The sequence below is a fragment of the Platichthys flesus genome, chromosome 2, assembly GCF_949316205.1.
Source record: "Platichthys flesus chromosome 2, fPlaFle2.1, whole genome shotgun sequence".
Lineage (NCBI taxonomy): Eukaryota > Metazoa > Chordata > Actinopteri > Pleuronectiformes > Pleuronectidae > Platichthys > Platichthys flesus.
This window is the reverse complement of record NC_084946.1, coordinates 10457657-10482707: the sequence shown is the minus strand read 5'-3', so window position 1 is coordinate 10482707 and position 25051 is coordinate 10457657. Positions and strand designations below refer to the sequence as shown.

At 43.6% G+C, this 25051-nt stretch overlaps 2 protein-coding genes across 2 annotated transcripts; both read right to left on the bottom strand.

The window, feature by feature from the left end:
- Nucleotides 1–752: 752 nt before the first annotated feature.
- Nucleotides 753–14283, bottom strand: ubap2a (ubiquitin associated protein 2a). Its single transcript, XM_062397961.1, has 27 exons — nt 13926–14283; nt 12508–12645; nt 12085–12162; nt 11655–11765; nt 9893–10055; nt 9698–9778; nt 9558–9615; nt 8743–8840; nt 8507–8565; nt 8333–8403; nt 7536–7695; nt 7160–7430; nt 6731–7032; nt 6338–6564; nt 5790–6054; nt 5494–5533; nt 5249–5405; nt 4772–4823; nt 3999–4296; nt 3729–3820; nt 3424–3474; nt 3242–3335; nt 2739–3149; nt 2489–2593; nt 2337–2404; nt 2036–2227; nt 753–1535 (listed from the first exon to the last, which is right to left on the bottom strand). The coding sequence occupies exons 2-27, from the start codon at nt 12601–12603 to the stop codon at nt 1440–1442; spliced, it is 3696 nt and encodes a 1231-aa protein (XP_062253945.1). The 5' UTR covers nt 12604–12645; nt 13926–14283; the 3' UTR covers nt 753–1439.
- Nucleotides 14284–15341: 1058 nt separating this feature from the next.
- dcaf12 (DDB1 and CUL4 associated factor 12) lies at nt 15342–24745 on the bottom strand. The gene is made up of 9 exons (XM_062397947.1): nt 24357–24745; nt 23087–23377; nt 20788–21063; nt 20135–20195; nt 19755–19948; nt 18841–18906; nt 18477–18639; nt 18069–18247; nt 15342–17311 (listed from the first exon to the last, which is right to left on the bottom strand). Exons 1-9 carry the CDS (start codon nt 24414–24416, stop codon nt 17153–17155), a joined length of 1449 nt encoding a protein of 482 aa, XP_062253931.1. The 5' UTR covers nt 24417–24745; the 3' UTR covers nt 15342–17152.
- Nucleotides 24746–25051: the final 306 nt, after the last annotated feature.

The following is a 25051-nucleotide window of genomic DNA, read 5'->3' as shown; positions in this document are numbered from 1 at the left end:
GTTAAAAGACCTACCTCGTACATAACTAACCCTCAAGTAGATAAACTACTGGTCTATTAGAAGAATGTAGATAAACCATTAATATTAGATAAACCATTAATATTAGAAGAAGAGAATTTCCTTCTCAAACAGAGAAACTGTCTCTGTTTACACCTTAATCCTAATATAACTCAAAAACCCAAAGCTGCCTGTGTGTGCATCTGTAAACAGTCCAAAAGTTATTAGGGATGCATGACAGTTTGCGTGTGTATGTTTGGGGGCGCCAACATTGCCGGCCCTTGGTCACACTCAAATAAACCAATCAAATAAAGAGATGTGCAGTACTCTGACCTGAGTCACATCATGTAAACATGTATACATCTTAATCACATTAGTCTCTTATTGGAGTTTTCAGAGGATCTAGCAACATCCACATACAGCAGTGACCAACTGCTTGACCACACGTGCCGAGTTTGAGTAGTAGGACGTAATGTTGACATGATTCATAATCAGACTATGCTCTGTAACACGTAGACAGGCATATGAATGGAATATTCTCTAAGTAACTCATGTGATCATCATAAGTACCATTTCTTATTCAGTTAATTCAATAGTTGGATATTTGCTGTCCATGTAAACATGGCAACATACATTATTTGTTCATGTGCTTGGGACCCTGACTCTCCTGCACTAACAGACACATGTATGTGAATAATATTTTCGGGTCCAAATACAGAAATATTTTGCATGAATATTGATGCCAGACACAAACAAACTGTTCAGAACTTTTAATTTGGACAACGAGGATTAAACCAATGTTAAAATGACATCAAATCCAAGGCCAGGCTGGTGAAACCAACCATCTACTAAAAGTTTGAGAAATGAGACAGATGGAGGGAAATAGGGCCAAAAGAAAAGTCAAGCTATCAACTTAAGTCACCCTCAATATAAGGATTCACAGATGCGGGAGACCAAAACTTACAAAAACGTATTTCTTCTAAAATAAAAAAAGGCCTTTCCATGAAAACGATGCGTAAAATCTATGTACATCATTCTCAGATCATGTATGCATACAAAAAAAAAATCCACATCACAAGATGCTTGTGTTCAAGTATATTCACCAACTTCATGTCCATGATTTAGCATTCTTCTCTTTACACTTTTTTTTTTAAATAAAATGTCCTTCAAAATAAAAACAAATTCAGAAAACCACATTTTATGTCCTACCAATACATATATACTGTATAAATACATACATAAATATATTTTACATACAACAGCCATAAATTTGAAAAGGGGATATACAGAGCAAAGGGGTGGGGGTGGTAGTGTGTGTGTTTTTAGCTTGTGTTGTAAAATGGTTTGTCCGTCCCTCTATGATCTTGTCAGTTAGATCCGCGGTTGTGTGTCTGTCCGTCCATGCACCTACACACAAACACACATGGTAGGTTCTCGCCACCTCAGTTGGTCCAGTAGGGGGAGGTGCCATAGCTCGACTTGTTGACTTGGCTCTTCTGCTGCAGGCTGCTAGACTGGCCACGCTGGCTGGCACCACCCTGAACAGAGACAGAGAGAGAGAGAGAGAGAGAGAGACAGAGAGACAGAGAGACAGAGAGACAGAGAGACAGAGAGAGAGAGAGAGAGAGAGAGAGAGAGAGAGAGAGAGAGAGAGAGAGAGAGAGAGAGAGAGAAATTAAATATCTGAGACAAAAATCAGCAGAATTTTGTTTTTTTTTCAAACTTTTCTTTCACGTTGGGAGATGCAGGAGATTGTTGGGGTCAGACGCATTCACTACAACATAAAAATGAAAGGCGAGGGGTGGAGCCTGGGTAGAGCATGCAGGAGGCATCCATCACGTGTTGGAAACATCATCAAACCACCTGGTCGATCCGGGGGAATTCTCCTGCGGTTTTCTTGCATGGGTAACCACTTGGACAATTTACTATAAGGCTGGCAGAAAAGTTCCACAAATTGGTCTTGAGCTACTTCTGCCATTTGAATTCTCACATACAGCTCCCGGAAAATGTCAGGAAGAAGATCGAAAGCAGGTATTACCTGTCCATCCTGAGCTAGGTGATGGTGCAGCAGCTGTGAGTGTTGTTGCTGGTGAGGCAGGATGTGGAGGAATGGGGCCGGTGCATAGCCTCCAGGAGCCACTCCAGGATTCAGAGGGCCTGGCCCCCCCAGTGCTGATGGCAAGCTGAAGGGAGGAGGGGTCCCCGCATGGAAACCCTGCTTATCAAAAGACTGCAGACAGAGGAGTGACGACACATTAAACTCCACCTTGATTATTTATTGGGATAAATAAAAGCAAAACTTCAAGGTAGATGGGGGGGTTGAGGTGTGTGAGGCTCACCTGGGTCTTATTGTAAACACTTCCACTGATGTCTGGCACTCCCGAGTTACTGGATGTCACTGAAACGCCTAGCAGAACAGCAGAAACATTAATACACTGTAAGGCAATACATTTTATGAAATTTGAAACAGTGAACCACGTTTATGTCTGACCTTTCCCCGGCCCACTAGCAGCAGATTTGGCATGTGCCTGTGAGGAGGAGTTGTAGCCTTTACTGTAGTCCACTCCAGCCGGCCCTGCGGTCAGCTCCTCATACCCTGCACAGGAAAACATCAGCATCAAAACTCAAACAATCCTTACAGCAGGTTCTTGGGTGGATTTTTTGAATCAGAATCAATTTGCCTAAAAAAATGTTTCAGCATAAATTCCAAATCAATTTGTTCCCCCAGTCTGCTCACTAACCTGAGCTGAAGGTGTGCTGGCCGTAGCCGCTTGGCTGCTGCTGCGTCTGCTGCTGGAAAGGACTTGCCGTGGGATTTCCAAGGCCGAGGCCCATGCTGTGCTGCTTGGCTGAGGCTGGTCCCCCGGGAGGAACAAACATGGTGTGGCCATACTGGAAGGCAGCAGCACTCTGCACAGCGCCGGGCACTCCGGCGTAGTAAGGCAGGCCTGTGTAGCTGTAGCCCGGAGGCAGAAAGGCCTGCTGACTGCTGTGGTGCTGCGGCTGGCCCTGGGGCTGAGGCTGGGCCTGAGGAGGCTGAGGCTGGCCCTGGTTCTGTCCTTGGCTCTGGCCCTGGGAAGCCTGTTGGGCCGCCAGGCTCGTGGGAGGTGCCGGGGAGGTGGAGTCATTCCGTCCAAACTTTGTGACTTCAGCTGAGCAGCAGGGGAGATGCCGTGTGAGAAAAAAAAACAATACAGGATCTTTGGATTTTAGATGAGGCCAGTCAATGGAGAGTGTGTATTACCTGAGTAGGGGTTATTGGCTAGGCTCCCGTCTCTGCCAGAGAGAGTTGCTGTGGGGCCCGGGAATGTGATTCCATAGTAATCCTGCAAAGAGGGCTGAGAGTACAAGAGAGGATCGACTTAAGATACAAACATTAGCTAGACTACCTCGAAAAGTAACAAGGTATTTCCAGTTCACTCTTACCATTGGCAGTCTGGACTGGAGCATGTGGAGGTCCTCATAGCCATATATTTGCTGTGGGACACAAAGGACAGGCAGTGTCTAAGGCCACCCATTCTTTGGGTGAGACTCTTGGACCCCCATACACTTTCCCAAAATACTAGGTTGACAAACACTTCAATTTTATATGATGAGTTAATTGAAGATAGTAAGTGTATCAAACGTGTAGTTTAAGTATAGAATACTGGACTGAAATGACTGCTTAGATGAAACTGGCAAGTATATTAAAAGCTACATTACAATGGCTCTAGATCCTGAGGGCTACTTACTGGGTATGCTGGCAGCAGCCCCCCTGGGCCCATGATATATTGGTTGGGCAATAGAGGAGGGACTCCCTGGGACAGGTTAGGAGGAGCTTTACCTGGTTATACAATGGAAAATCAACTCACTTTCATGTTTGGAAACAGTTCCAGTCTGGGTCTATTATCTTTGCTCCTACTTTCAAGTATTTATAACTCAGTTATTACAAGTAGCAATACAAAGTATCACACATGACGTGCCTGAGTGTCTGAGGTGTGGAGGTGGGTGTGTTTGTGTACCAGTGGAGGAGGAGAGCAGGGTTGTGGTTCTTGGTGCAGAGAGGTTGGACGTGGCGATAGCTCCATTGGAGCCGAGTCCAAGCGCTGCGCTGGCGGCAGAGTGGAGTCCGCTGGTGCCAGCCACACCGCAGACTGTGCTGCTAATGTTGCTGCCCATGATGGGCATGTTGGCCAGGTGGCTAATGATGCTACTGTTGCTGCTGTTGTGGGTCGAGTGGAGTACTGAGGGGTGCGATGACGTGTAGGAGCCAGAGGAGGGAACCATGGAGCTCACAATGCTGCTGTCGACACTGGTGTACTGAGGACAGAGAGAAAGGGGAACGTTTGAAACCGTTCTAAAACACATTTGAAGTGTTTGAGTAGATTTAGTCAGCAACTCATTTCTACACTGTGGGATCCCCTCCATATTTTCAGATTGATAATTAGTATAATTTGGCTGTTCCATTCTGAAAAGATCTCCCCATTCAAATTGTAAAATATTTGCGTTTCATCTTGATCTCATTTCTCCAAACAAAGTGATCAAGCAACTGGCTGTTTGCTTCCACAGCAATCGATACAGCTTGTTGAAAACCCTGAAAAATGTGTGATTCTCTGGCTGTGATGCTGATTTTACTTGGCATCCAGTTTCTTGTGTGAAGATGTTAGCATGTAATGGTGTACCAACAGTGCTGAAACCATGCAGCTACATGTGTTAAAATACAGAGCAGCGTGCTGTTTGCTTACATGTCATTACAGATCTACCACACAGAAGGTTTCGGACCTGAGGTACTTACAGCGACGGAGCTGGAGCCAAGGACTGAAGCTGAGGAATGACTGCTGACATGGCTACAGGCACAGAAGAGACAGGGATAATCAGCAAGTGCACAATAAGTTTGTAGTATTTCACTTTGATAAAACCAATTCTCTCCCTCATTCATTACACAGGAGAACAAATTTGACTTTGTCCATTGGCAGAGACACTTACAAAATCTTACCGACAGTAACAGGCACTGACAAGGGGGCACTCCCTTGAGAGTTCAGTGTGTGTAAACATAGTCAAATTGGTGGTGGCCCAAACTGTTCAACTCACTGCCAGACAACAGCACAGAGAAGGAAACACGAAGTTAAGATGTGACAAGGAAGTTTACCTTGTGGATGTTTGTGGACTTCCACTTTAAAGTTAGTGCATGACTAAGGACTGAGTAGTGTGTGTGTGTGTTTGTGTGTGTGTGTGTGTGTGTGTGTGTGTGTGTGTGTGTGTGGCGTGTCACCTATTGAGGGAGTTGAGTTGGCTGGCTGAGGGGGGGTCTTGTGCCAGGTTGGAAAGAGTGGGAGAGCTGTGTGCAGGGAAGGAGAGTGCTGGAGCACCGTTGGTGCTGATGTTCAGAGATGGCGAGTCTGGCTTTGGTGTGGAGGACGCTGACGATGCTGAGGAGAGAAAGAAATGTCAAATGTAAATGTGTCAAAGTAGCAGAGCCTTAGATCACGTAATAAATCAAAGTCAAAGGCAACTTACTGTCGAGCGCAGCAGAGGTCCTTACACCATTAAGACCATTCTGGAGATAGGGAAAAAAACAGCAAAAACAGCAAAAACAGCAAAAGGTGTTTACATACTCTGATAACAGATCAAACTCTCCTATGTCTGTCAACAAACAGAATGAATACAAGTTAAGTTAACTTCAGGGGTGAAAATCAATCTGAATTCCTGTCAATCCAATAAAGCTGATAAGTTTCAGCCTTTATTTTCATTTCAGTCTGACTTCCCAATCCAGCCCCAACAGGCAGGAAGTTACGCTCAGTGTTAGCACTCACCATGACCGGCCCTGTGGCCTCTTTGATCTGTGAAAAAGCTAGTCGTGTGTGAGGGGGCATTGTCCCATCGTAGCTTCCTCCCCCTGTGGAGAAGGGGGACGAGGAGGAGGTGGTGGAGGACATCGAAGAGGGGGGATTGTTGGAGCTGGGAGTCCCCAACGAAGTGGTGAGGCTGGACAGCGCCACCGATGAGGAGTGATATACTGGCTCTGATGACGACAGGGGCAGAGGCAGGGTAACGGACAGTGGGCTGCCCAGGGACTCACTGCAGGATAAAAGAAGATGATAGATGAACAAGTTAGAGGGTCAAGAAATTAATTCGTTTTATTTGGATAATTGTGAAATAATCATGAGAAAGAAGCAGGACTTAATGTACGACTACCATCAATCTCGTATTCTCTGTTTATGACACAGCCTTATTGAAGCTTTTTGATGATATGCATCATTTATATGTATCTGTAGTGTTTTATAATGAAACTTTTAAATGCAAAGCTTCTGTATATTACACTATAGAATTGTAAATAGTCAGTCAGCAGTGACAGTTGTACCTGAGCGGTTTGGAGTACAGGCTCGATTGGCTCTGTGTCCCTGGTCCCGATGCAGGTAGTGCTGGGGCGGGGGCCGGAGTCGACTCCCTGGACGCCGCTCCAACACAATTGTCTACAACTCCAAACTCTGGCAATGCTGACTCTGAGCCAAAGTCTAAAGCTCCAAACTGGAGGTTTAGACCTGGTACGTCAGCTGAGCCTGGCATCTCTACCGCTGTGGAGGGGATCTGCAAGGAGTGACAGAGCACAGTTGGATTTCAGAGCCGTGACTTTCATTTTCTCAAGTTCATACAACTACGGGTGTTGAGTCATATACGAAATAATGCATTTTCTATTTACGATGGAAATGTAGGAACTTAGATCTATACCGGAGCTGCCGCCATCCTTTCATACCTTCGATGTGGGAGGTATCCTTCGTTTCTGGCCTTTGAGCTGTGCCCGCTGCTGTGGCGTACTGCCTCCCTGAGGGTCCAGCCCCACATTTGGCGCATGAGGTTTAATACCAGCAACAGTCATCAGCGCTCCTGCCTGTGCTGGCGTGCTGGTTTGCTGGGGAGCAGGCGAGGCTGAAGCAGGGAGCGCTTGCTGTTGTGACGGCGGACTTGACTGACGTGCGAGAGGCAACGAGGGGCCGTTGTGCCTCTGAACCAGTTGACTCAGCACCAGAGACGGCTCCGGCTGCAAGCCAAACTCACCTGCAGACACAGAGCCACAACAAAACACTACCATTTAAAAATAGGTACACATATAAACAAAAGAGAGAACACATAATAAAAAGAGCTTTTTTCAATGCTTGCACATGAGCACCATTTGAACACTTACGGCTGAACTGGGAGGACAGCGAGTTGGTGTTGGATTCTGAAGCCTTCATGTCCCAGCTGGAGGACGAGGGTGGAGGTACAGGTGCTCCCAGGCCTGGCAGTCGGCCAATGGAGGTGTTACTTCCTTGGGTGCTGGCAGGTGGCACGGCCTGTGAGGAAGGTAGCGGACCCAAGCCCGGGCCCTTCAGCTGTTCCAGTATCTGAGCTCCAGGGCTGGGTTGAGTCCTCTTGGCCTGACCCAAGTCCCCAAAACCAGCTCCCAGAACTGACGACTGCCACAGGCAAGGGGAGAGTGTAATTATCTAAGGTTGTCTGAATTCTTTTAACAAACAAGGAGTTTGTATGACAAGCAGACTATCAAATGCAACTTTTCGTACCAGAGCAGCATGTGCGTAGCTTGTGCTGCCTGTGGCGCTGCGGCTCGGGGGTGGCTGGTGGTGGTGGTGGGAGTTGGTGAAGACCAGACTCTGAGAAGATGAAGATGGTGGTTCTCTTCCTCCACCCACAGGCTTCTGCAGCAGAGTGGTGAGGTCCAGACTAACACAGGAGCAGTTGAACAGTCTGTTAGAAAACGCTTGTAGGGCAAACACCAAAAAGATGCCAATGATAAGTATAGCATCTGTATGGCATCAATTTCCCATTTCAAATACAATCTCTGAGCCCATTGGCTGACGACAAAGTAGCCTCAGGCGACAATAGCCAATATTTTGTGGATTGTGGTGTAGACAGCCGATACCTGGGCTTTAGACACCGGCTACATCGATACTACTGAAATTAACTCTGAATCGTTTCAGTTTTAATCCCTGTCAGCAACACTTGTAATTGATCATCCATGTTGCGTTCTACACCAGTTAGCCAGGCTGATGCCGGGTGTTTTCTCCCAGAAGGGAGTCATGGGATAATAGCCTGACGAATCAGCGAAGGATCAAACCAAAGTCTCAAACGGGATTGGACAAACTGGGCAGCTATAATGACAGACTCTGCATATTCACAAGCAGAACCTGTTTATGGACATTGTTTATCATACATACGTCACAGTATGAAAAAGATAACATCCATAAGGGTTTTTCCTACACTGACTAAGTTTATGAATGGATGGAACAGTTTGAAACTGCTGTGTAAATAACAATAAGAGAACTGGGGGTGAGTATATTATTAACAAGGCGGTAAATACCTTTGCCCAGGTGTGATGTGGTTCTCAGCAGCAGTTGCACATGAGGAGGTGAACACTTTGGTCTCAGAGAGCTGCAGGGACAACGGAGACACAAGAGACAGAACTGTGAACGAAAACATTCACTTGTGACTGACAAACTTCTCCTGTAGAGTGACGGCCTTTGTGTCAACTCACACCAACATCCTCACTCCACTCCTCAGGTGTCCAGTCCTCCATGGTGGTCCTCCAGGCAACTAGAAGACAACCAACCAGTCACAAACTCAAATACGGGTGTGGCAAGTAGTTTAACAAGATGCAAGATGCCTGTTGCTTGTGTATCTTTTGCATAAAATATCCAATGTTGAGCGGCCGAGTACACAAAGCAAATACAGTGCTACTGTAAGACAAGAGCAACACGTGCTGGAGCTTACCTGTCCCATCTGTACTGTCGTTGGCCACCGTGTCCCACATCTCACTCTGTGTGCTTCGTGTGCGAGCCTCTGAGGTATAGTCGGCGGGATTGAAAGTCCTGGTGAAGAGTCAATGGTCATTAGTTATAATGGAGAGTGGCTGAAGTCAGAGTGAGGACATAAATGGGACTGTGGAAACAGTTGCAAGAAAATTGCACGTTTCATCCAGAAACTAATGCAAACACACTAGTTTTTTTTCTGACATGAGTAACAATCAATGTGTTGCTAATAAGATAAGTTACACCTTTTCCATTTCAAATTACATGTCATTTGTAAGGATTTTATCCAAAGCGTTAACTGTCTTCTAACCCCAAAGGACAAACCCAGAGCAGCCAGAATCATGAAAGTACAATTAGCTTCCAAAAAGCCAAACTACATGTCCTCGATTTAAGTGCAATATATAAAAGTGCAACTAACTAACTTTTATATAAACACCAGAGTTGACGATGGTTATTAGACCATCATCTTCTTAACCAAGGTGTAGTGGGAAAAGATGTGTTTTTAGCCTGCCGTGGAAGATGTATGGACATCCTGCTGTCAATGGGGAGCTCGTTCCACCATTTTGGAGCCAGGACAGCAAACAGTGGTGATTTTGTTGTGGCTAGATGTTCCTTGCAGTGAGGGAGCTGCAAGCCGATTGGCTGATGCAGAGCAGAGTTGAAGAGGCTGGGGTGTAAGGTTTAACCATGTCCTGAAAGTAGGCTGGGCCCACGGTATGTAAGTACCTTTAGTTAAATGTGAGGCCTGTGACTGTGTGTGTGTTCTTGTTGCCGTACCCCATGCCCTGGGCTGAGAACCGGTTCCCTGCTGGTGCTCTACCTCTGCCTCCAGATCCTGCATAAAATCCACGAAAAAGTCAGAAACATATACTTAAACGTTTGGCACAGTGATGGTGTTTTGCTGAGCAGCTTCTCACCTCGGCCACCTTTGATTCTCCGACCTCGATCTGAACTTCTGTCCACTGGTGTCACTTCCACGCCATTCTCTTCTGGACGCGCTGTCGAGTGAAATCGTAAACAACGTTACAATACAATATAATCAAATGGGATATTGAGAGGCTGTTGATTCTACAGTACATGTGAATTCATAATAAGTTTAAGCTCATCCATACCCGGTCGGCTCCGACCGGCCCCCCTGCCCCTGCGGTTAGGTGCCGCGCGCCCTTTGCTCGCCTCCCTCTCTCCTTTCTTCTCTCGGTTCTCCTTGTTCTCCTTGCTTTCTGATGGACCCTCCTTCACCAGCGGCTTCTTCTTCCCCACCGTCTCCCATGAGGTCTAAACACAGAAAAAGCACCACAAAACTGCTTATCAACAGTCAATCATAATGAATTGACTGAGAATCAGGACATAATGTGCTAATGATTTAAAAGGCTTCTCTTATAATACAGCTATTCTTTCACCTGAAACCATTTGATTTGTTTATAACAGTTAAGATCTTACAGAGAACAGATCCAATTGTTATCAAAGCTCTGCAGTGTTTTCCAAAACAATAGCTTCTTCCATGTAAAGGGGTGAACCAGCTTCTTGCTATTTTTAGATTTCCATAAATCTGAACCAACAATGTGTAGAGCTTGCTGGCTGCCAGTCACACCCTACAGCCTCTCCTTGCCTTCTGTGCCAACTGGTATTGTACAGAAATGCTGGGACACTCAGACATGAAGCATACAGGTAGAATAACACATTATTTAGGAGCTTGTCTGACTTTACACTTTGACCAGTGGAGGTAGAAGAGAAGAGGACAATTACAATATCATGTCTTCATGCATAGAGTCTGATATTAGAAAGAGAAACGTGTCAGAGAGTCATTGACTAATATTACTGAATTCAATTGGAGTGCCATTTTTGATATTTACAACCACAGTCACAGAAGAAATGATGTCTGACACAACATTTGTTTGGACTTACTGTGCAGTAATGATGAGACAGAATCCTTTATTTGTTGTTACCCAAGGAAACAGACAAACATAGTTGTTTGGCATTTCTGAATTTTTGCTCATGTTACACTTGGGAAGTTTCTGAACAACTCATCACTCATCTGTCGCACACTGCTCTGACAGAGATTACTCTATTTTAATCAATAGTCTTGAAAGTCTGCACAATGACATGTATTTTGTTTTATATGAAATTTAAAGAAATATTACAGTGATTGTCTACTGGACTTTGAGCGCTCTACCAGAACATAGATTGCACTAATCAGAAAAGCCTCATTGAACTCTATGCAGAGCCGTACAGCAGTGACTTAGGGAGGGACATGCTGGAGTTAAAAATAATCAATGATGATTAAAAAATGTGAGCGACTTTTTCCATCGCTGCAGAACGTCACCATGTCACTGTGTGTAATAGCTGCGGTTCTCTGAGTCAGGTGCTGCAGCTGCTCTTCTCCAGTTGCACCATCTGGGACCCATCTCTATGACGACCATAAGAACATCAGATCCATCATCTTTTATGGTCAGAGCTTCCAGATGGGATGGAATATATTCTTGGTTTATTCTAGTAAATTATATTGTAATATATGCAACATACACTGTTGGCCTTTTTCACAAGAGACACTTTGACATGTCACAATAAGAAAAGCAAATGTGTAAATAACAAAAACTGCTTCAGTTTCAGGATCCTGGTATTTCTCATGCTGGCTCACTGTCATGGGACATGTGTCTGCTGTGAATAAAAAGATAGCTGAAGAGACTGCTTCTTATGGAAGTTTGTTGTTGTGAAAGTAAATAATGTCCTAATAAGCCATAGATTTATCTTTTCATCCATGTGGACCGTTTCTGTTTGTTGTCTCCTGTTTATATAGTTGAAATTAAAACAGAAGACTGGTAAGGGGGAGTTTTTTTTCTCTCTTCTCAACTTAAGTGAGAAGCAACACTTTACCATGTCCGAGGTACTCTCCAGGAGGAAGTTGATGGCTTTGCTAACATCCTCATTGCAGTCATGGAGCGCTATCATGCACTCGTCCTGGTTCTTCCCAGTCACCTCCATCAGCTGTAGAAAGCAATAAACATACATCGCATTAGAAATGTCAAGTTTATCATTAATTAACAATAAATGAACAATTTATTTTATGTTTTTTTTTAACATTGCCCTCGTCTGACAAGGTCGAGAATCTCAATGAAGCTTGTATAGACCTTTTTCCCAAAAGACATTGCAACATGACTGTTGCAATGTCGTTAGTTCTGTTTCTGTCAGTGTACCCATAAGTCATTTCATTAGTAACACCTGTTGTGTTTCCTATTGTGACGAGTCAGAAGGTCTGCTGTGAAAAACGCCTTTTCTGTTTTTTTATGTCCAAAGAATTCCTCACCTGGTTCACTTTGTCCTCAAAGTCAGCATCATTCTTGTCATAAATCATCTGAGCAAGCCGAATCTGTTCTGCAGTAGCCTGCAACACAAAGACAATAAGACGACAGGGTAAGCTTTTGGTTAACAATATAAAAATTGAAGAGAAGAGAGTCTATAGGAGGTGGAATTACATTGTTTAGCTTGCTTTTCATGGTCTAAAATAACTGACAAAGAAAGTGTAACTACAAGTGCCTCCTATTGATGCCAATACAAGTGGGCCACCAGCAATTGAATAAGAAAGTCCTTTTTGATAATGACCTATGAATAATGTTTCCACTGAAGTTTAGTTGTTGTAGTCGTGCCCCCTGGTGTTTTGCATCAAATTTTCTCTGGCTAAGATTTCAAAATGTTTTTTCCCCATTATCATGTAGTTTTGGTGTCTCACCTGTATCTGTTTCTGTGGTTGTGATGTGTGAGTGGCAGAGGGCAGCACTTTTTCCCGGGGGCCACGGGCCTTGTCGCCGCCCAGCAAGCTCATCATATACAGTATATACAAAACTCTGTATGTACAAAATAGAAAAATCTGCAAAAGAAAACAAGAAAATGGAAGGATGAGTAAAACTTACCTACAGATCATAAATCCACAGATTATGTCAGACACACAAACACAGATCCTTTATAATGCTTATACCACAGTCACTCAATACTCTTGTGGGAGTGGGAGCAATGTGTTGTGAGCATGGCTAAGCCCTATTGAACATTCATGAACACTCCCTTCATGGAATGAGAGACACACAGGTGGCCTGGTGATGCAACAGAACAAATCTAGGCCAAGGAAGGAGAGCAACCCAGTGTCCTCTTACAAATAACACAGTGTGTGTGTGTGTGGAGCAGAACAAACCCTACACACCCTGACCCCACATCCCCTTGTTCTGCTTGATTGTTCAGGGCAACGGAGATTGCGCGCGCACACACACACACGCACACGCATTTATGCACACTCACACACGCACACACTTAGACACTAAGCTACTTATGCTGAATAACTTCTCTGTATTTGTCAACTAAGCCCTGAACAATTTGTTGTCAGAAACAAACATTAAAAATGTAAATAACAAACACACATGTGGCCTTATCCACCTGGAAAAACATGAGATGAGGTGCTGCTCAACACAATAACACCCCGTGATTGAATTTGTGCTGCAAAGTCTGACTGTGTTGTTTTTTACTAAAATATTACCTATAGATTTCCCCACTGACCCATTTGTTTGATATCTGAGAACAATAGCAACAAAGCTTACAGTGTCCGAGTGACGCTGCCAAGCGCCCTGCTGCCATTGGCTGCTGGGCGGAACAAAGCTAACTAATGCAGAAGGATCAAGTGGCTTTAAATGTCATTTCAGAGGAAAATCTTAATATCCGTTTAATTTCCCGGAGCGTGAACTCACCTGCAGCTGCTGCGGTTTGCAGTTTATAAATCAAATGTTGACATATCACTGCCGGTGCGTGAGCCGTCAGGGTCCGACACAAACAATAACAAAACAATCAATCAGTACCTGTGAACATCTCTATTGTTCATCATTTATCAGGACACACAGAAAACCACCGATCACATTTCCGCCCACGTATATGTTGCCACGCGTTACCATGTACTTACACCTATCTGATGTTAGCTAGCTAACTGACAGGTATTACAATTTAGTGCTCAAGCCACTGGAGCGTTGTTTTGAATCGATGCTAACGTTAGCAGGTAGCTGTTTTTTTTACCTGCCTAAGGGGGCGACTTCTCTTACAGTTAACTGCACATGTCTACCTCACACAAACAACCCGGACACCCATTGCGTCTTTCTAGACAACACTGACCGGCTGTGTGTGGCTGGTACTGGGGGGTCCCCCTTTGTCCTCGCTAGCATGAACCGACGTGAGCCACCGACATGCTAACGCTGCTGCCGTGAATAAACGCTGCGGTACGGCTGGAGCTAGCCGAGGGTGCTATCTAAATCTGCTCCGAGCTGTCAGCCAAAGACCTGGCTAGCTTTATAGTCTCGCGGGGGTATTAATAGACGGCTGGGGTTATCTGACGGGCGGCGGCGACACCCGGCTCCTCCGCGGCATCAACACATGCTAACAGGCCAAACAAACAGAGCCGTGTCAAATGTGAGGGGAGGAAAAAAGGGCCTCGCAGCGGAGCACAGTCCCCATCCCGACATTACTCTCCGGGAAACAAGACAACAGAAATATTGCGAGAGACATCCCTCACAACAGCGAGTCAGCCCAGCGGATAAATCGGTGTCCGGCCATGTCAGCCCGAACACACAAGAGCGCGTGCTTTAAATGCAACGAAATGGAGAGAGTAAAGTTTATAAACGTGGTAGAAATGGTGTTTTTATTACCTGCTATCACGCTTCAATCGCCAGCAGCAGACGAGTTCGTCACGTGACGTGCGCTGCCGCGGTGGATGCTCGGCTCCCGATCGGGTCACAACTTCTCCGCGGTCGCCACGCACCTTTCCACTTTGATTTATAAATGCTTGCTTTTCTGTTGTGTTCACTGAATATGCAGCTTTAATAATTCAAACTGCAGACTGAGCCTGTGGCGGATCTAGGATATTTCCAGATCAGGGGCCATAGAGGGGCCACAGTTTACACAGAGGGGCCCAACATCCATGTACAATTCCCGATTCTTCACAACTCATTCCTTTGAGCTCCATAGCCTCGAGTTGAACACAACGTTGAATATATATGGAAAAAAATAATTTTTCAAAAACAAAGTGTAGGCTATTTAAAAAAAGCTGAGAGGATACAAATATTGTTATATGCTTTCAGTTTTTAGAAGTGCACTGAACTCCTGATAATGTCCTGAATAACTCCGGAGTGACTGTATGTGAGAACACAAATGGCTGAGTGAGTTTCTCCTTACAGGGCCCTGATACAAACTCTGCATAATGTCAGAGTGAGCCCACGTGAGCTTCTCCAGAGGCGACACCACGAGCAAGTGAGCGTGTTGTTGACGATTCTAACACGCAATGGATGCAAAACTGAAAAGGTATGCAAATATCTGGTGTCACACGCAGGCGAGAACAGGTAAATGTGCTGTTAACAAAAACATTTGATCCCTGCAACAGAATAAACATCCATTCCTTGTGCGCAACCACTCACCTGAACACTCCAGAGGTTTCTCTATTGGGTGTGAATGTATCTGAGCTGAAAATCTCCTGCTGTGTTGTTCATTTGTGAAAGGCCAAATCAAGGGTCATTAAAAAAAATGACAATTGCAACATTAATATACATTTCGTTTTTATTATTTACTCTTTTTAAAGATTTAATAGCTTGTTTTTTCCAGATGTTTATCTTACAATATCCTCAGTCATTTGTAAAAACATTCATGAGGTGTGTATAAAAAAAAAACAGGGCATCACCAAATAGACATCAATCCATACACTTCCTCAGACATATTCATACAAATGTATGCAATTGTCGCTATGTATTTTACACATACATATACACATTTATATATAAAATACACTTTTAAAGTGTTGGTTCTTTGTTCAATTCATGGTCATAATCGGGGGGCTCCTCTTTTCGATTCTGTCATTATCATGAAAACCGTTGGAAAGTTCCATGTAGAAAAGGAAAACGATGATTGCCTGTGGCAGTCTTTCACAGAAAGACTTGAAGGCCAAAACAAAACCCAGACAGAACTTGAGTCTACCCTGCCTCTACCAAACAAGGGAAAGAGCAGAATTACTCACTCCTTGATACAAAAAGAAGAAGAGAAAAATTTAGAACTGTGACGACAAACAGATATGTGCCTGTAGCCTCCAACTTCTCGGTACAGTCCAAACAATTCTCATTAGTTCTTCTTGCTTGGTTCACAAGAACAAGGTGAGCTACCACGTTATCTTCTCCCCAGTTTCTGTGGAGGAGGCCCAGAACCACAGAGGGATTTAATCCAGTGATTAAAGGCTCCTCTATTAGTCATCATATCTGATGACACTTGCTACCAAAACTTAAAATCTTAGGGTGAATTCTCTACTAACCGAATGGTTACAGGTCAGGATTCCAACACTGTCGACCAATCTGCTGAACGCATTCTGGTCAAATAGACCAGGAATACAAGCAGAGGGAAAATAGACGACATGTCATTCAAAAGAAGCTTATATAAATACCCCTGACCAATTGAATGAAGGTGACACAAGAAGGAGAAAATAGATACACAAAGCAAATAATGATATCAGCAGGGGTACGCCTGTCAATCACACAAAAAAATAAAATAAGCATTTGATGGGATTAAGTCATAGCATAAGAGCAACACAGCATTTGAGCAATCTTTATATTTCTCCTTTACATCATCTCAGTGGGAACAATTATGAACACAAAGTCCCATTTTGATTGGCTTCTTCATTTGACTTCAGACAGGAGAAGAGAGAAGTTTCTCAGTGATTGTTGGGGGACAGGACAGGACCTGTTCCAACCAGTAAATATTCTCTGCCAAACTGCACTCAGGTTCAGTCCTTAAAAATGAATCGTCTCTTCAGTCCTCCTTCCTCACTCTCTTATTGCCATCCATTTTCAGTGAAAGAACAAAACAGATCTCCACGAACATTTCACAAAGACACCGTCATTTATCACAGACAAAGCAACGGTAAACACCTTCCTTACATACAAAAGAAGGCCATAGCCTAATCCCTGTGCACGGGCTGGTTGTGTACGTTTTAAATTATGAGAATATGTATAACTTTAATCTTAATGTTTTCCAAAACTATTCCTCAGTGGCAGACTCCGCAGCTCTTGAAAATTACTAGTTAAATGTTTTTACATTTTTATATGGAAATACAAATGAACCAAGTAGAGGAGGGATAAGAAAAGGAATAACTGCAGGAGGAGGGATATAATAATGGAGGAAACATTCACACACAAGCACAATATTCATGCTCCTGAGTCCATGTGTGAGCAAAACAGAGTGACAGTCAGCGGGATGGACAGGGACAGTCATGTCACGGCAGACTGGAAGAGGGAGAGGATTGGAGGGACTGGTAAAAGTATAAATCTGGACAAGGGGGAAGTGGCACTGGAGGAGACGAAAGAGGGCTAACTCCACAATCCTGCGTAGTTCCCGTGCAGGCCAGAGCAGAGAGGTCCACCCGCCACAAACAGCTTGGTGCCAGAGTCGTCGTAGCAGTGGGTGTACACCGCGTTGGGGAAGGAATGAATGTCTGAAAAGTAGCTCCTCCACGTCTCATCGTGATTCTGAGGGTGACAAGGAGAGTTGTAGAGAAAGGAGAGGAAGATTAGGAGGGGAGAAAGGGAAATGTTAAGTATATGTAAGTTATTACCTCTATCTAATCTTATGTTTTTATCTGCATTTGTTTGTTTGATGGTCTGTTAGTTAGCAGGATTACGCAAAAACTACTGGATGGACTAGCACAAAAGTTGGTGAAAGGATGTAGTATGGACTAGGAAAGAACCCATTAAATTAACTTTATTTAAAGACATGCTAGAAAGACAATTTATGGATCAGGTATATTTAGGGGAACAATCAAAGTTGATGCCTTGTCCACACTAATGGGGATAATATGCAAAAAAACTAAAAAGGCACTTAGTCATTAAAAAGGGAGACAGTGTTGTCCCCTGGAATTTGATGAATCTGTGATCTTGAATTTATCGCCAACTACTGGTCCTGCATGATTGTTTGAGCATTTATATTTTTCCTTGTCTTATTAAACATCATGTGGACAAATATATATTTTAAAATTTTGTATTAAAATTTATATGGAGGGGGAGATAACCTTTCAAAAATACCCAATGTCCTGTAGACAAGGGTTAAACAAGGTTTCATGTGGGGACTGTTGGGCCTTGGTGGAGGTATCCACTCTATTAAGTACAATTTTAGTTCATAATTGTATTGCAACTTTATTTGTCAGAAACCCTACAGTTCAGCAGCTCATCATCATTCCATGACAAAAAAGATTGTGCAAAAAATAAAGAAATAAAATAATATCAATACCAGCCAGCCTTTGCCAGTAGTGAGCTTGATGATGCCATCTCCTGGGCACTTCCGGTACCCCCCTGCTGGATTCAGAGAGTTCTCCAGGAATCTCTGAGCCCGGATGTCATAGAAGAGCAGTGAACCTTGGCCGGTGCCGACTGTCACGATGTGTTCATAGAAACTCACTGAACGGATTCCTGCACAAAACACACACTGATGTTTTAAATGCAAAGCTCCTCAAAAGCAAACACCACCCTTCCCTGTTTGTTTGTGCTGTTGAGCTTAAAGGCTATCACATCCACAACTGTTGTGCAAAAAACCAAGAGGCCCAAATGAGAAAGATATTACATATGCAAACATCTTCATTGAGTGGCTGAGGGAGATCCGCAGCTCTCTGCTTGTGCGGCATGTGTACAGATAACTTACCACTTCCTCTTTCTCTGGAATTGACGGACTTGATGTTGTGTGTAGGTTGCCGTGGGTCCAGAAAAGAGACATGGGCCTGAGAACCCACAGCGTACACCGACCAGTCCTGTCCATATGCCAAACACACATTCTCTTTGCAGTGAGGCAACTTGGTGGACAGTATCTGGAGGGAAACAACAGAAAAGTAAGTAAAGATTTAACTTGTCAACAACCGTTTCTTTGTGATATTTGAGCACATGTGTGAAAAAAAAAAAAATTTGATGATTCGTTGAATGTGTCATCTCAGTAAGCGGGGGAGATGCTTCACCTCAGTAAGCAGGGGAGATGAGTCACCTAATAATCATTAGTAAAATATTTAATTTACCTTGCACAAGCTGTGCTCAGCTTTCCAGAGGTGGAAGTATCCATCCAAGGAAACAGCACCAAGTTCCTGCAAAGAAAAAAACAGCACAAGAAGATGAGACTTATTGTAAATGACTGAAGCTGAGGTGAACCTGTGGAGAAGAAACCAGAAACAACAGCAACTTCCAATTGACTATTAAGCTTTTTTACTTAGATGCAAATCACCCTAAACCTTAATATTTTAACATCACATTTCCCCTATTGGGCCTCATTCACCAACCGTTCTAAAGAAGAAATTTCTTCCTTAAACCCACTTGTGCAGTTTTGACGAAGATTCTGACATTAACCAATGTTTTCTCATCTGGGATTCGTTCTTATGTAAAAACAGAATCTAGGCACACTGAAGAGGCATGTCAAGCTTTTTTTGTTTTATCAGGTCTGAAGAAGGAGTCATCAATTGCTTCAATCGTATTGAATTTGGCTGCAACGTTGTTTACCCCTGAGACTCCAGAATTATTTAGTGGACTCAATCACTTCGCACAACCCTCCATCAGCATAGTGGTGAGAAGATGAGTGAATTTTCCATTTTCACTGAATTATCACTTTAAGAAGAAATTTAAGAGAATTCTTAAGATGTTGACGGGTCAAATTTATCACTGTAAGCAAATTCTTTAGTATGACGAGTCCCAGAACTTAAAAGGAAAGGTGACAGGGTTTTTTAAGATAAAGGCACTCGCTAACACACATACTCTTATTTTCCCTCTCTCTCCTTCTCTCAAGCATTGGCGAGCTTCTGGCAAACACACAGAGACACAAACTCAGCAGACTCGCTTCAGTTAACATGTCGACTCCACAATATCAACACTGTTCATCACATAATGATCAATCATTTTCTTGATCATGGTTTCCAAACAGCTGCATCAGAAGGACCCTTACTTTATGGTTGTTGTTGAAGGCCAGAGCACGGACTTTACAGTTGTATGGGTTGGTGCACTCCTTCGGGATGTCCTTGAGGGCACGATGGGAGATGTGGGCGTAGGAGGGTACGGCTTCCTCTGTCTGACTCCTTTCAGCCTGACTCATTACTTCATCTGTCACCTCCCACAGGCCCATGGAGCCATCTCGGGAACCTACGAATTAAAATACACACAGTCTGTAAATGCCAAGACTACTCATCTACTAAACACATCCCAAAGTGACATAATAAAAGATAGGCTTATCAATGGGCTACATAGAGGACTGACCTGGAATCAGAAAACTTTGACCTGCTCATTGTATCCCCCATTCACACACCCTAGGTCAAATAGACAACTCACCAGAAACCGCCATGCTGTCACTGATCCATGCTATAGAGAAGATCCAGTCATTGTGGCCATCCTGAAAAACAATTGTTACTATGAGAAAAGCAAATCAACTTATCATGTTCAATGTCGTGTGCTGAGCGGGATACGCCGAACAGCTGGTGCCACAATGTTGCATGAATGATCAACCAATACTCTTCATATTCAATACTCTTCCTTGAATTCTTTGTTTAACCCAAGCTCTGCTTTCAGTTAATTATTATCTGTGGTATCCGTGTCTTGGACAGCTGAACTACACAAATAATGACAAATATGAAACCTAACGGCAGTGTGTCCCATTTGTTACCAAGGTAGATCCCACAAAGTCCAATTTGTCCCACCACAGTTTCATTATGATTTGTTGATCTTTACCACACTGTTGCCCTTTCTCTTTATTGTAAAAACTTCGGCTCGCCCGTCAAGTCGGCGAGTTCAAAGTTTTTACTTATCCAGGTAAACAGGCAGAGTTGGACACAACATCGGAAGTTTCCACTTAACCTGTGTGCAGTCCTGCAAATGGCATGCTGTTTTTCACTGGGCAATCCCAATAATCAACCATCATCGCTCTGATCTCAGTGCAGCTCAAGCCAATGGATGTCTGTAAAGCCAAACTAATCCAAACCACTTACATCTCCAACACACAGAGGATCCAGTGTGGGCAGCTGATAGATGGCCAAGCTGTTGGGGTTGTCACCTCCTGTGGCGAGCAGCGTTTTCGAGGGGTTGAGCTCAATAGCATGGATTCCACAGCCCTGCTGGTCCATGCGTGAGCGAGAGCCTCCGGTGGGGTAGTAATGCCGCCCCGCCACCACCGCACCCGCAGCTGCTGAGCCACCACTACACTCCCTGTCCTTCAGCATGGGAATGCGTGTTATCTGCCCAGTCAGGACATCTGCTACAAAAAGCTGTCGGTAAGAAACAGGAAAGGCACACGTTCAGCCTGAGTATTGAGTACACACAATGAAAGATCTTAAACATGTTAACAGGTAAATGATAATAAGTGTGTCACATTTCTTTTCTGGGAATACTAGAGGACGAAAACTATTAGACTGACTTTATTATACAAAAAAATATGCCAAAGCAAATTGGGATGTGAAAAACTGTGGACTACTGAAGGTTTTTTATCTGAAAATGTTTAGTCCAATAAATGATCTCTGACTCTCTTTAGAAAGCACAATGTTGCTAAACTGGTTGTGAATCACACTAACAACTTCCAAAGATTTGAACCCAACAGCAAAGCAGTCTTGTGTACGCTTTATATATATATATATATATATATATATATATACAAACACACAGAATATATAGCCTTGCGACCATTGCAGGCCAACATCATCAGCAATATGTGGGGATAGAAACCCAAGGTGGCCAAACTGCAAACTATGAGTAGGGTTACCTGTTTTCGATTAACCACACACACACACACACGCGCACGCCGCAGATTATGAGGAAAAGCTGTGTTTTAATTTCATCTTTGTAAAAGAAGCAACTCCCTATACAGGAACAGTAATATGAATTGAGCAGGTTATAATAAATATCAGTTCTAAGCAGTGTTAATTTCGTTGATGAAGACGATGACGAAATATATTCATTAACTACCTTTTTTTCATGACGAAGACGTAACGAAAACGAAACTTTGAAAATAAAAACTATGACGAAATTTATTTTAATTTTCGTTGACGAGACGAAAATGTTGGTGGATGACTAAGTCACAATAATTTTTAAAACATCATCGTATCAGGCCGTCATGAAGTATCAGGAGCGGGCGAGTGACTGTGTCTGTGTGTGTCTGTGTATGTGTGTGTGTGCGCCCCAGATAGCGCTCCGGTCCTTCGCTCCGCCCCCCCGCACTCGCTCAGAGAGACACAGTGAAAGCAGAGCTCATTCTCTATGAGCAGCCTCTCAGTGACCGACTGCTTCTCAACTATGGAAACAGTGAAACACAGAGTTTCTCTTGTCTCAGCTGATCAGAGATCAGCCCCTCAGCTTCTTCATCAGAGCAGAAGCTGCAGTTGGTTTGTACCGATGTTCAGTTTCTGTGTCCGGCTCCAGTCTGACCTGCTCTCCCTTTTTGTTTTCACATTTAAAATTAAATATATATTTTTAAGCTATTAGGCTGCAGCTATATGTTTTTATAGAAAAGGAGTTTAATGTGGCTATTAAATGTGACTAAAACTAGACTAAAATGGAATTTGTTTTCGTCGACTAAAACTAGACTAAAACTAAGAAGGATTAAAATGACTAAAAGGTGACTAAAACTAATATGCATTTTCGTCAAAAGACTAAGACTAAGACTAAATCAAAAATAGCTGCCAAAATTAACACTGGTTCTAAGTGTGAGTTGATACTTTGCAGCATCAACCAAAGTCAGCAATGTCCAAGATGCAGGCGCAGCATTTGTTGTGAACTATAAAAACAGGATAGAAGTAGCGGCAGGCAGGTGGGGGCTGTCACACGAGAACTGTTAGTAATCTCTAACCATAGCTAACAAATGCTAACACCCACTGTCGCCACATTGCATGTGTTAAACGTAAAAAGTTGTTGATAAATAATGATAATTGTGGTCACTATAATCTTGATACAAAATGTTCATACCATTCCATCTCTAACCTCTTTTTGCTGAATTCCATTTTTACTCCCTCATTTTATGGTTTCCCAAAATTTTTCATGACAGAGACAAGAACCGATACTTCTGTACCGGGGCATGGGCACATTGCAAGTCCGGTGTCCTTGTACCCTGCTGCATGTCCTGTGGGGTTTGGTTTGCGTTTATTTCGGTTCGGCTGTGGAGTTTATTAGACACTTATTTAAACAGGGCGACAGAGACGAGCAGAGACACATGCGCGCCCCTGTCTGCCATGAAAGTTGTTATGTAGTATGGGTATGCCTAACCAATAAATATAGGTTAGAAATGTATGGACATCTTACCGTGTTGCACTTGGTCCCACACACCACCTGCCGGTGGTTGAGCCACTGTGAAGCAAACACCTTGTTGAGTCGGCCCAGAGAGAACTCCCTCTCCTTGAGGATGCCAGGGAGTCTGCCCGCTGCAAAGCCCCGTAGGCTCCGCTGGAAACGCAACTCATGCTGCTGCTGAGGTCTGAACTCTCGCCCACGGAGGGCACAAACCACTGAGTGCCGACTGCACCACCATTGCTGGGCATGACGTGAAGAACAAGAAACACGGCTCCGCTTGTGTGGCGCCTGACACCAACCCAGCTGAGGAAAAAGAGGGGAAATGCTTTCAAGCCTTGATATTTTCTACAGGGAAAGCACAATACCCTTGTCATGTCCAAGTTGTCTGAGTCAATCATTAAATATCCTTAGCAAAGAAATGTGGAAGATAGATTACAATTGCTTTGCTAACCAATGCCACATGGCAGTTAGAAGGTGATTTACGTTTGATTTCATTATTTTACTTGAATAAATAAAGTAGACTTGTTTATAAGCTGTTTTTGTCCCTACTTTCAGAATAAGCAGATGATGGAAGTATTAGAGCTAAAAACACACACATGGACACTGTCACTTTATCTGACTGGGTCATTACAGTCCTAGTGTTCACACAATAGGACTGTGATATGTAACTCTCCCTCGGACATGTCAGGGGTGACTATAATGAAGATGTAGACTACAGCTAAAATCAGACACCAGTAAGATACTAACCATGTTATCACTGGAAAGGAAGACAACAAAATCTCTAGCTAGCTGGGTTAAGTGGTACTCCAGGTATTTAGCAGCTTTGAAGCTAATTCAGTCCTCAGTGATGAGTTACATTATTCTGGGCGGTAGCTTGAGAATGACATGTGACGAACATAACTAAACAAGCCACTGTCAGTGTTGTCTACATGCAAATCATTATCGTATTGAATGCTAGCCTATAGCTAGCGCTTTGGATAACGTCAGCTGTCGAACTGTTAACGGACTGCCGTTAGCTAACGCCAAACTACCATTAGCGGACACTGATTTTAAAATAGAATCACACTATTGTTGAGTAAATAGGATCAAATAAACGTTTGTTTTGTGTGTGTTTTACAACTGCTAATCTCTATAACATATATGCCGTGCAATTGGATAATCAATCTGTCAAAACGTCATCGATATTCTGCCTATGACGTACAGTATAAGTATGCTAGCCCAGTGCTAGCTAGCATGCTAACATGACTGACTAGCTAGCTAATACAGACCGGTTTCCGCCTACCTGTTGTTGGTCCTTGGGCTCTCCTGCCTTCCTTTTCCTGCTAACTGTTTTTCTCGCCATAATCCGACACACACAGCTCCCTCACCCACATGGAGGGTAAAAGTGACGCTGGACACTGGGTCATATAATGGCGATATGCTATTTCTGTTCCTTGGCCCTCGCTGGCAGCGTCCGTCGACGAAGTGAGGGCGATCACATACGGGAGATGTGGGTTCGTCGCTGGCTAAAAGGATCGATCCTGTCGTCCCCGAACAATGTCGCTCCGGATCCGGTTGAGTCAGTAGATGTTTCCCAGAGACTCACAATCCCTTTTCTCCTGCCAGCTCGCGTCAGCAACGGCGAAAGCATTGAGCAGCGCGCAGCCGCACTCAAATTAGACATCAACAAAAACAAGGTCGTACGGGACCGCGAGCGTCATGCGTGCTCGTTCACGTGAAACGCGTCAGGCCATTGGTCAGCTGATGGTGCGAATTTCTATGTTTATTTTGTTGCAGTAATAGAGCAAGTGGATTATTTTCTATAATGAATCGCAATATAACACTATTTGACTTAAATTTGAAAGAATTCATATTTTAATTATAAAATATACATTTGCATTTAATTATAATTTGTATATCTAATTCAACGCAGTATAAATGTTAATAATTACAAATATAAAACATTACAAAAATTGTAATCTCTTCACTAGGTTTGCT